Source organism: Periplaneta americana, chromosome 7 (assembly GCF_040183065.1).
Source record: "Periplaneta americana isolate PAMFEO1 chromosome 7, P.americana_PAMFEO1_priV1, whole genome shotgun sequence".
NCBI lineage: Eukaryota > Metazoa > Arthropoda > Insecta > Blattodea > Blattidae > Periplaneta > Periplaneta americana.
The window spans coordinates 126,946,347-126,959,166 of record NC_091123.1 but is presented as its reverse complement, the minus strand read 5'-3'; the positions used below and the strand labels follow the sequence as shown (position 1 = coordinate 126,959,166).

General features: G+C 35.1%; 1 protein-coding gene across 1 annotated transcript in view; it reads left to right on the top strand.

Annotated features, from left to right (window-relative positions):
* The window catches only part of Cad96Cb (protocadherin Fat 4-like Cad96Ca), a 315,489-nt gene that overhangs the window by 290,751 nt on the left and 11,918 nt on the right, over positions 1–12,820 (top strand). Inside the window, exons 12-14 of the mRNA XM_069831307.1 lie at positions 4,281–4,457; positions 4,596–4,739; positions 10,033–10,223. Coding sequence (XP_069687408.1) covers positions 4,281–4,457; positions 4,596–4,739; positions 10,033–10,223 — 512 coding nt within the window. The remainder of the gene's footprint in view (positions 1–4,280; positions 4,458–4,595; positions 4,740–10,032; positions 10,224–12,820) is intronic.

Below are 12,820 nucleotides of genomic sequence, written 5' to 3'. Positions count from 1 at the left end.
TAATTTTCCTTTTTTTTTTCTCTTGTACAGAACTGAGGGACCCGAAGGCTTGCACTGCACCATGAAGCTTATTGTGCTTGCCACTCCTATTTTGTGAATGATTGGGTAGCCGAACGGCCGTGCTCTTGTACAAGTATAGCACGCCGCACCGTGAACTTAACCCGGGCTATTGTATGGATGATGATGATGATGATGATGATGATGATGATGATGATGATGATGATGATGATATGTGAATTAATGATGGCAAAATGAATCCGAAGTCCAATACTGAAAATTACCCAGCAATTCTGCTTCAATTGGTTGAGGAAAAATCCCAACCAAGTAACTTGTCCCAACCAGGATTTGAATCTGGGCCCGCTCGTTTCATGGCCAGACGTGCTAATCATTACTCCACAGCGGTGGACCAATTTTACATTTACTTTATCTAAAAGCAAGATATCATATTATGACATGTACATTCTACTTATTTTATTTAATCTCGTCTTTAAGTTTACCGGGATCACTTTTCTTTTTCTGCATTGTTGTGCAGTATGTTATTAATATTTCTCCAAGTGGCTGCTTGAACACCTGCAGAGTTCTAACACTTCAGTACAGGCTGTTACAAAAAACATTACAGTGCTTCCATTCCTCAAATGAGGTATAGAAATTCTCATACATTCAGAAATTTAAAATAAATATTATAGTCCAGACACATGATCTGAAGACATTAACTCGTCAATTTAAGCACAGAAACTTACTCATGAACAATAAGCAAGAAAAATCTTTTGAATTCAATATTTACTAACGTTAATAGAAAAAAACAAAGTTCGGCCAAGTTTGGGGGGGCACTGCCCCCGTGCCCCCCCCATAACTCCGTTTATGGTTACAAATATAATGTCATGTCTTCACGATTCAGCTTTATAATTTTAAATATTAAGCCCGTTCCTATAGAAGTTGTCACGTAGAATGTTCAATTGTTTGCTTTCATATTTTCAAATTTTACTGTCACAATTTTGTGCTACAGGTGTTTATTATTGTAGGATAAAGAAATTTGAGTAGGGAACAGTCAGTTACTGTCGGGTGATAGAAGGTATAAGATGGGTTAGCTAGAATGACTAAATTCAGTAAACCATTGAAAAGTAAACTTCATGCTAACGTTAATGAATTTGGTGCCCATGTGTTTTCAACCGATGGAACAGTTTTGTTATGTAAGGTTTGTATAAAGACAGTTAATCTCGAAGAAAAGTATTTTATAAGTCAACATGGCGTGTCAACTAGGAAGTAAAATTATAATTTATGTTGATGTAATTTAAATTTATTGCTAAACTATATTAATTGTTTGTATGTATCTGAAGTCTGATTAGTGGAATATGTAGTTAATCAGTGATGTATGCATTGGAGGGGGAAAGAACTGGCCACCCTACCCCATTATCTCCTGGCCTAGTTGCCTCATGAGTGATGAGTAACTTGGTTTGCGAATGTTTTGCAAAACAAGCGAACAATGAGGAAACATTTTTGTTTGATAAATGAGCGATATCTTGCAATGCGAGCAGCACGATTTGTGCGATAAATCTGTTTAACGACAACGCAATGTCACATTTCCGCAAAATCCTTAAAACGAGGCAAAAGTAGGTGTCATTGGATAGTTCCTTAGTTAAAGCAAAATATTTCAGTCTGTCAAGCAGTCAGAAGCGATTCCGTTAGTGACAGTGAAAATATTTTCTTTGAATGTTCAAGAAGTTTACTAAACAGTAAAACAGGTGAAAGATACTCGAATACAAACTGAATTAAAATACTTTGTGTTGCACTATTGTATTGAATTTTACCCAAATTATACTGTATTTTATATGAATAAAAGTTGTGAAAGGAATGAATCTGATTTTGCATTTTTTTTTATGGAGAAAGTCGCTTTGATATGCGAGTGTTTTGGTTTAAGAGCACGTTTTCGAAACGAATTATGCTCGTAATCCAAGGGTTTTACTGTACTGGGTAACTTTGGGTGCTAGACCCTGGACTCATTTCGCTGGCATTATTATTTTAATTTCACTCAGACTCTAGACAACCGTCGCACAGGCGCAGTTGATGCAGCGTGTTAAAATTAACCAATTAAAAATATTTTTCACCCACTAAGAATGGTTGAATAAGTAACACATGAGGTAAAATATCCTACCTTTTAGCCACTATGTCAGTTTAATGTGTCATCAAACTACTATAATTAAAGCTTCATTTAAATGTAACCTATGTTCTCCATTCATCAAGATACTGCACGTTTGGGCAACACTGTATATTGTGTGAAACGTTATGATATTGTAGATCCATATTAGCCATTAATGAGATTAGTACCCTCCCAGTTTCATGCTCTGAGTGACTTTTGCACCACGGCCATCTATACTGACAGCACCGGAAGTATATTTTAGAGTCAATATGTGGGCCAAACAAAAGGTAGAAATAATATTCTTAGCACATTCAAAAAGTATTTTGTTTTTGTAATAAATAAGTGCAAGAGGGACTTGATTTTGGTGGTCTAGCGGTTACAATATTAGAAGTTAAATTATAGCTTGGCGATTTCAAACCGGCTGAGAATGATGGCTTCCTCAGAGAAGAAAGTAAACTTTCAAATACAGCTTGTCTTAATATACAAGATGATTCGCGAGAAGTTACCGCTCCTTGCGGAAAATATTTCAGACCACATTTTGAGCAAAATATTTCATTTAAACATGGGTCCTATTCTGAATATTTCTGACTTCCACTAATTTTAAATTGTTTGTAAACTACCTTTTTCCTTCAGTTTTAAGGGTAAAAGAATATTACAAATGGAAACTGAACTATTCAGAAGTGTAATTTCTTTAATTAGCTAGTATTCTGAAGCTAAACATTTCTTGTGAATTCCATAGTTGCTTCGTACAGATTTTTTTTTTTAATTGTTAACTACAAAATTGCATTATTCTTACGCACTTATCACAACAATTGTTACAATTCACGTCATTTTTGTAAACTCTTTAAGACTGTACATTAGGACAGAGGTTCCCAACCGGTATTTCGCGCAGCCTCATAGAGTGTGTCGCGGAATTTTGGATCTGAAAAATAAATTTTATGTCATCCAGAAAGTCTTTTTACAACGCATTTTTATTTACAACAAAGTCTTTAATATGGTACATTTTATTTTGAGACAGACTTTACCAATGAAACGTGAATATCTGCAACAATGCACAGTTTGATTTGTCTGCCTGGCAATAATTTCAATGAAAGTGAACACTTGCAACAATGCATTGTAATTCGTTTACTCTTCCCACTTAGTAAAAAACAGAGTTTAGAATCGTCAGAACATATTGGTCAATTTCAGTATATACGTGTGAGAGAGTGATAATGCGACTATTTTATCAAAAGTGCTTTATTTACATTTTATCATGGACAAATTTTTCGAGAAAGAAAATCTGAATCACAAGTTCTGGGTTAGATGACAGCAGTGCTAATTCAAATAATGTGAGCGAAACTTCCCTTCAGAATTTACAAAAACGTATTGACTTTCTTAAATGTAGTGATGAATACTTGCGATATGGTTTCACGTGACGTGAAGATGAATATAAACAACATTCTTATATGAGGATTTTTATACCATTAAAAAAAAGGGGGGGGAACAGACAATTGCATCTTGAAGAGCATTTACATACATGTTGGACTTTCAATTATAAGGCCACGTATAGAGAAACTCTGTGCAAGCCACCAAGCGCAGATTTCACATTAATTTAAATAGGTGAGTTTTCAAAACCGATAATAAAAATATTTTATCGGACATCCAGTATAGTTAAGTTGGGATTTTTGACACACAGGTATTGTACCTTTGTTTTTTTTTTCTAATGTTACTCAAGTTGCTGCTTGTTTTTTTTTTTCGATTGCTTGTTAACGTCGACCTATCTACAACACTGGATGTCCGACACTACGTAGAAATTGTTATCAATGCTTTTTTTTTTTTGGCGGAACGCGCTGGAACGGCTTAGACCTTGAAAATCTTAGTTTGACCAAAAGGAGGTTAAAAACGACAAAATTCCCGTGCAATGAACAATTATTATTATTATTATTATTATTATTATTATTATTATTATTATTATTATTATTATAAACAAATAAGTGTGTCGCGATATCGTGGCGTTCAGTAAAATGTGTCGTCATGCAAAAAAGATTGGGAACCACTGCATTAGGATGCAAAATTGAACTGTAAAGAATCGAGTCGCTAGAAGTGGTGTGATCTGTAGCGATTTGAAGTTCAATTTATTGTAACCCATAACGATGTGTTTTAGGCGACGCAGTTTGACAATGCTGACAGATATGCACTAGCCACACTGACAGTGAGTAGAGAAGGAGCAATTCCGAGAGAACTGCAGTTCCTGCAGAAGAGTTACCTGGCAGGAGTTTTGGAGAACGCTCCTGTAAACAGCATCCTGCTGACCGTCGTCACAAACAAACCACGGGACAAGGTGAGAGTCTTAAGAATAACTCAGTACTCTATGCTCAAATATTGAAGCATATGTGAGTAAGACATAGAGCTAAAATATATTTCACGTTTTCCATGTACTTTCGTAACTTGAAAATTAATTCGAAACTCACTTCAACAGAGACTACGGTTTGCACTGGAAGATGTGATCCACCCAGGGATGTTCGGCATCAATGCTGCTGGTGACATCATCCTTCGGCAGCCTTTGGACTATGAAATGGAGGACTTCTACAGTTTTCTGGTCCATGTCTCTGATGGCAGAACAGTAAGCTAATCCAATTTTTATTTACGCAACCTTCACTTACTACTTATTAGCGGCGCATCATAATCATCATCATTATCATCATTGTTGTAAGCATCAAGTCATCATATTTTCATCCTCATTACGGATTAGATCTGTTGATTTGTTCTGATCACAATTTTATCCTCATTACGGATTAGATCTGTTGATTTGTTCTGATCACAATTTTATGTTGTGAATGAAATTTCACTTTAAAATTATTAAATCTTATCTTTTCGTGAAAATTATTCTTCCCGCTTATTGCAGTGGCTGTCTTTAATTTCATCTCCTTAAATATTTATGGTCTCCTCAATTAGACATTCTTCCTTTACGTATTAACCACTGTTTATATTATTTCATTTATTTTTCTTAAATTTGTATAGGCCTACGGGTAGGTCAGTTGGTAGAGCAGCTGGTTACGGACTGGAAGGTCCGGGGTTCGATCCCAGGTGATTACAGGATTTTTTTCTCGTTGCCAGACTTTCAGAACGGCCCCGAGGATCACTCAGCCTCCTATAAAATTGAGTACCGGGTCTTTCCTGGGGGTAAAAGGCGGTCATTCTAGTGCCGAGGTCATGGAAAGCATGGGGCTCTACCTCCATGTCCCCCAAGTGCCTTCATGGCATGTTACGGGGATACCTTTACCTTTACCTACAGTTTATATACAATACTTATACAAGCAAATTAAGATTTCAGGTATAACTCCCTGTAAAGTTGATTTGAATAATTTCGAGGGAAAAATTGTTCCGGAGCCGGGTATCGAACCCGGGACCTTTGATTTAACGTACCAACGCTCTACCACTGAGCTACCCGGGAACTCTAACCGACACCGATCCAATTTTTTCCTCTATATCCACAGACCTCAAAGTGGGCTGACATCCGTCAAGCAACCAACTTGGAGTGCACACTAACTCCGTGTGACTTAAATTGTGGTTTTCTGTTAACGAACAGTGACGTGTATTATGCAAATCATGCTCAGTGGTAGAGCGTTGGTACGTTAAACCAAAGGTCCCGGGTTCGATACCCGGCTCCGGAACAATTTTTCCCTCGAAATTATTCAAATCAACTTTACAGGGAGTTATGCCTGAAATCTTGATTTGCATAATACACGTCACTGTTCGTTAACAGAAAACCACAATTTAAGTCACACGGAGTTAGTGTGCACTCCAAGTTGGTTGCTTGACGGATGTCAGCCCACTTTGAGGTCTGTGGATATAGAGGGAAAAATTGGATCGGTGTCGGTTAGAGTTCCCGGGTAGCTCAGTGGTAGAGCGTTGGTACGTTAAACCAAAGGTTCCGGGTTCGATACCCGGCTCCGGAACAATTTTTCCCTCGAAATTATTCAATACTTATACAACTTCCTACAGTAGGGGCCTATGCTGCTTTCAGTTATTCTAAATTTAGTAATTACTTTTCTGGCATATTTCCTTTCAACCCATGACTGCTTTCAAAACACCTTTTTTTTTTTTTTTTGCTCCTCGAACTTTTTCTCTTTTTCTTTTTAGATAATTATTATATATAACACTTCATAAAAACTCAAAACTTTGAAAGTGTTAAATGTTTTTTAAGTAATATACTTTGTAGAACGGGTGGCACCGTTTCGTGTCTTTGTCATCGTCTCTTAAACTACTGCTGCATTAGTTCGTCTTGCTTATAGTTTCTGTGTTTCCTGTCTGTGGTGGGGGTATGCTGTTTTGATGATAGTGGGGGTTTCTTTGTAATTTATGTACTATTAGATCAAATAATATACAGAGTGGAAGGTAACCTTTTACAATCCTTCACACACATAACAGATCATTTGGGAATGTTTTGTCAAATAATATTTTTTCATACGACCAATAGTTTTTGTAATATTTCCAGAAAACGAATGTTGCAATGTTGCAACATTGCAAACAGTAGCCGTGTTTACTCCGCGAGATTATTGCACCCCAGAATAGCCTACTGGAAGCCGCTTCAGTCACCTACTTGACAGGGGGTTTGAGAGGATGTACACACATACCGTTTTGTAAACAAAAACATCTGTTGAGAATGCAGTCAAATCAAAATTTACGTAATCGTAACATGTTAATTACATGAACTATGTTATTCGTTATCTATGATGAAACGTTCGTTATTTTATCGTTTCAGCACTAAATTTAGTACGAATAAACACGTAGTTTCCGTTACATTTTAAGGCAATTTCATAAATAATACAGTAGAATTAATGTCCAGATACTCACGATTAGAAAACTGTGGCATCTCGTTGTGTTGCAACATAGCCTGCAACTAATGACCAGGGAACGGATTTATATGGACTAAAAATATATGAAATATGTAAATATATATGTAGTTATTTTTACCAAAATATGGAATTAAATATGGATTTTTACCAAAATATGGAATTAAATATGGACTTAAAATTATAAAAAAATGACTATGTACGTTAAATATTGGTACATTTTAATCAAACTAAACAAAAAATATAATGGACGTACCTTATCTTCCAATGTAGTTTCAACAAAACACAATTTTTATTGTCTGTTACCATAACAATAGGTTACAAACATTTCTTTCAAGTGCTGAAAAGTGAATCTTCTTCTATTGTCTCTGAGGATAGATTTATACTGACTAAAAGAGCGTTCGACGTCACAAGAAGTAACTGGTACATAATTCAATTTCACAATGTCTGCTGGGGATAAGTCCAAGTTAATCTTCACTGTTGATTCACCACTCATCACAGCAACAACCTTTTGTAGTTCTTCATATCCAGGGTTTTTTGAAAGTACAGTGTCCACCTTAGCTCTTACTGCATCTGCAACTTTACCTCTACCACGATTCAGTTGTTCCACAGTACTATTTATAATTTCAAAACTTTCAGATAGTGAAAGGTGCCTATTTTGGAGACTTTTGAGCGTTTTTATGATGCATGAAAATGTATGCTGAATGTGAGCTAAGTCATTCTTCACACTTATGTCACAGGTAACTGTTTTCGCAGTATCAATTGAGACTGCATCTTCAGAGTCCAATGCAAGGAGAACATTGTTAATAGAGTCTATATGTTCGGCATAATATTCAACTGCTTCTAGCCATGTACCCCATCTAGTTAAAATTGGCTTTGGTGGCAATGGAATTTCAGGGTACATTTCTTTCAACACGTTAACTCTACTGGGAGCTTTGAGAAATACTTTTTTCACTGATGAAATCAACAAATCTACTTTAGGGAAATTGTCTCTGACCACTTCTGCCACACGATGAAATGCATGCGCCACACAAGTAAAATGAGTCAATTTAGGATATACAACAGATAATGCTTGTCCAGCTTTGACCATATAAGGGGCAGCATCGCTAATAAAGAATAACACATTATCGTACATAATACCCTTTGGCCACAGGATACCCATAGCTTCGTTGAACAGTTTAACTATAGTTTTGTTATTGCACTTTTCTAGAACATCACAATGTAAAAGAATTCGTTCAGAATATTGTTCACTTAACAAACCGATAACTACATTACCAACAAGTCTACCTTCTTTGTCGGGAGTCTCATCAATGGAAACCCAAATTGAACTATCTTTAATTTCATCTCTTATCTTCTGTATTGTCTCATCGTAGATGGATGGAGCATACGTCTTCCTAAGTGTTGACTCATCCGGGATTGTATGTTGAGTATATTTTTCAAGGAATTCCCTGAAGACCTTATTCTTTAGTTTGTAGAGAGGAATATCAGCAGAGATGAGAGAACGGCACAGGTCGATGTTAAACTCAGATCTTACATTCGATGTTGTTGGTTGTGTTAAAAACAATTGTCTCTGCTTGGAATTTAGTTGTTTGTTGGCCTGATGTTTACTAGTTGTAATGTGTTGTTGCACCAGGAACTTTTGTGTAGATGATACTGCACACTGACACAAATTACAAAATAATATTTTATTGTCAGTTGATAAACCATCTTCTTTAAATTCTGAAATGTAACTTGTTAGTTTTGATTTTAAATTGACTGAATGACGTACTTTTGGCATATTTACCGTCTTTATAGTATGATTTACAAAACTGAACCTATGTGTACTCTGACTGGCATTTAACTGTTGAGCTGCACAACTGAAGTCTGTTAAAAATTTTAAATTAAATTAATACAGTTTTGTAACTTACTTTCCCATTGTTGATAGGACTGCTAATTTTCAAATAACTCTGATGTTAAAGGGATTACTGAACATGTGTTTAAATCTCTATTGTTGAAATGTATTTTTAAAAGTTAATGGAATTTTGTTTTGTTTTATTGTTAAACCTAATATAATATGGACTGTTTTATATGAAATATGGAAAATATATGGAAATTAACGAAAATATGTACTAAACTCTAAAATATGGAAAAATATGGAAAATAAAAGTAGGATTTTTCAACCCTACACATTGTGAAACATAAAGATAATGCAAAATATAAATTATATTAGCTTTATAAGTAAATATGTATTTACATATAAATCCTTTCCCTGCTAATGACGAAGTGAATGTAAGCGTATCGTCCGCTTCGTACACCTAGCTCAGTCACATGGTTTGCGTACGTCAGAAACAGTGTTGCCAGCGTGTCACAGCCCTGTTCCCATGCAATATATACGATTTTCATGCGATTTATTCGAAATCTTGTGTTATTTTCCATGCAAATACTACTGTAACATGGCCATACATAGCTTACTCTATCATCCTACATAAGATAAAATCCAATTTTGAGCAGTTTCATGAAAAATTTAATCATAATATCAAGTTACAAAAGATAATTTTTTTCGAAAACCGCCCTTCTGAGAACAAAATGTTATTAGACTTTCTTGTTTGTCATAATTCGAGATATCATATCCCAGAAGGATTGTAAAAGGTTACCTTCCACCTGTATGAACTAAACTGTAATTGATTATTAAGTGTATGTATTTTTTTAACAATTTTAACACTTTTAAAGTTTTCAATTTTTATAAAATTTTATATTTTATAACAATTGTTAAAGGGAACATCAAGAGAAATTAATTATTATATAATATATCAGTACTATTATAACGTTGGCAGAGGCAGCTTTAAAATATGGAGACGAAACGAATCAGAGGGTCCAAGCCAAGATGAAAATATTAATATTGTTGTTGTTATTATTATTATTATTATTATTATTATTATTATTAGTATCAATATTATTATTTAGAAAATGTAAATTCATACACCATACATGCTATAGGCGAGAAAATGGGGATTTTTAATGCAATATAGTTTATTTTGCGTCCATTAATAAATAATGACTAACTTTTAATTGATATTTCAGAATGACACCGCGCAGGTGAACATTTCTGTACTGAATGTTAACGACTGGGATCCGAGGTTCCGCTATCCACAGTATGAATTCTTCGTGTCCAATCCTGGAGTATCACCCGGTGATATAGTGGGCAGAGTTGAGGCAGCAGATGGTGACAGAGGAGATTTTATCACTTTGACACTTCGTGGACCGGCAGCTAGGTTAGTTTTCTCGAATCTCAATCGGCGCAACAAGTAAATCTCTTTATTTATCTACACAAAAGAATGGATTTTATGCAAAAAGCACAAGTTGAAGTCTTCGTTAGAAACATAGATAAGCCCTATGCTATGTTATACAGTACAACGAAGAATTGTTTTAATTAAATTATACTTCCCTCTAGTCACATTAGAACAGTGACGTTCAGACTTAATGAAAAAGTCAAAACTGCAGATTTAATTTAATTACAAAATTAGATTTTGAATTGTAATAAAATAAATACACAGACAGATAAAATAAATATGCTTCACAACAATTAATATCAAGTTAATAAAGCATCTGATACAACAGATGTAAGGTTCGATTCCCTAAGACGTCTATTGTTGTGTTTTTCCTAAATACCTTCAAAGTAGGCCTAATATTAGGGTGCTATTTTTTTTTTCTTGTTAGGAGGGAGGGAGGGAACATCCCACGCACTATGACCTTGAGGTCTATTGTACACCCCCTATATGAGATGAGTTGCGTGCCCTCCGATCCTCTACGCGGACCAATCTAACCACTTGACCCCCGTAACGACCAGTGAGGGTGCTATTTTACTTTCTATTTAAAATATCGCAGATAATTAAAAGCGAATATATTCACACCACGCGTCAAAATTATGGTAACACTTCCATATGATTATAATTAAGTATCCATGAGAATTTAATATGGTGTACGTCATTTGAAGGGTTCAGAGCTATAGTGGGCCAAGCGCCATTTATTAAAATCGGAGAAAACGAGGATTAAAGTTAAGTGAATACTATAATTTAATTAAGATTGACATATCATTTAGTTTTAATGTGCATACTTTATATTGCTTGCTATATGTTTCATTAAATTATGGTATTCACCTAATTTTACCCCTTGTTTTCTGCGTTTTTAATATATGGCGCTTGGCCCACTATGGCTCTGAACCCTTCATTTGATAGCCAATTTCTCAGAGATTCAAGTTCTAAGTTTCGGAAAACGTATTTCACATTTCTGTTGCCATAGCAGATATTGTTAAAAAAAATGGTAACTGCATAACATAAATCGTTTTACGTTCTGCAGCTTGCGAAATCAAATTCAGTAACAATGGTACAAAGATTTTTTCGTAGTCATTTTCGAATTGATCATCTATCACATCGTTGGATTGAACGTGATACTCCCGCTGATTTAGTATATATCGCTCTTGGCATCCCGGGTCACCAGACTTCACACCATGTGAATTTTTTCATTGGGGGTTGTGTGAAGGATACATGTTATGTGCCACCTCTACCACAAGACCTTGAAGAAGTAAGACATCGGATCATTGCTGCGATTGTATCCATAAACATAAATATGTTGGAGAGAGTATGGAAAAAAATTTGGCTGTTGTTTTGATATATTCCGTGTAACAAGGGGCTCTCACGTTGAGTGTTTACGGTATAATGTGCGAATAAAAATGTTGAGAGTTTCTTAAAGAAACTGTATGAACCAAGTTAATGTATCATTAATAATTAATAATAATCATATGAAAGTCTTACTATAATTTACGTATGGTACGGTAAAAATTAATAAGTGTAAAACATTTGAAGGATTAATGAATGACTTAGAACAAGTAAAAAGTTCATAATATGATCATACGAGAGATTTCTCTTAGTTATCAAGTTACGGTTGCATCTTTTCATGTTAAGGTCCAATAATATTTTATCTCAGCATATATTTACAACTAAATATCATGAGACCAGGCCGTGCTGATTTTGATTGTGTTGTTTGATTGTACCTACTAAAGACACGAATACTCAGAATGATCTGACCTTTCATTTCGTGGAATACTGACAAGAGAATTGCTATAGGCCTATTGTAATTTTTGGCAGAAAATTTAAGTGAGTTTCTGATGTTAGTTCCACTTGATGTTATTCGCCGTATATAGCACATTCATGACGAAACACGGTGTTATTTTTTTGTTCAGCTAGAAACAGTCTAAGAGAGTTTCCGATATAAATTTAGCCTAGAGGCTACGTGGAACAAGTGTTCTGGCATACTCGTTTTCCTGTCCTCAATATACTGAATCTTTACTTATGGAGCCATTTAAAATCAATCTCAAGACTTGTTCACAATGTTGAAGAACTTAGCAAACATTTTACACAAGGATTACAGTGGATACAGAATATATCTGGAACATTTAAGAGATTGAAATATCCATAATGTTGCGTTCAAAAACTTTTTTAGGTTATCTAAGAATACAAAAGACAAAATTAACTGCAATTCAAAAAGTTATGAAAATAAACCATTCGTTTATATGAGCATTTTTGCTGGGATTGTCAGATATTGTCAGACTCTAAGGGCCGTATTCATAGACATTTTTAGCGCGGGCTTCCGGTGGATGATCAGCGTTTTTCGTATTCAAAAACCAGTGTTAGTGATAGGATATGATATGAATTCTGTACTAGTAACCAGTGGATAGCCGGGGCTAGCTTAGTATGCTCGTAGCGCGTGCTGCGAAATGTCTATGGATAGCACCCTAAAGCACCTATTCTATCAATAGTCTCCAGATACACATCTTTATCTCAAACAACCAAAATAACTAAAATGCTCTCTC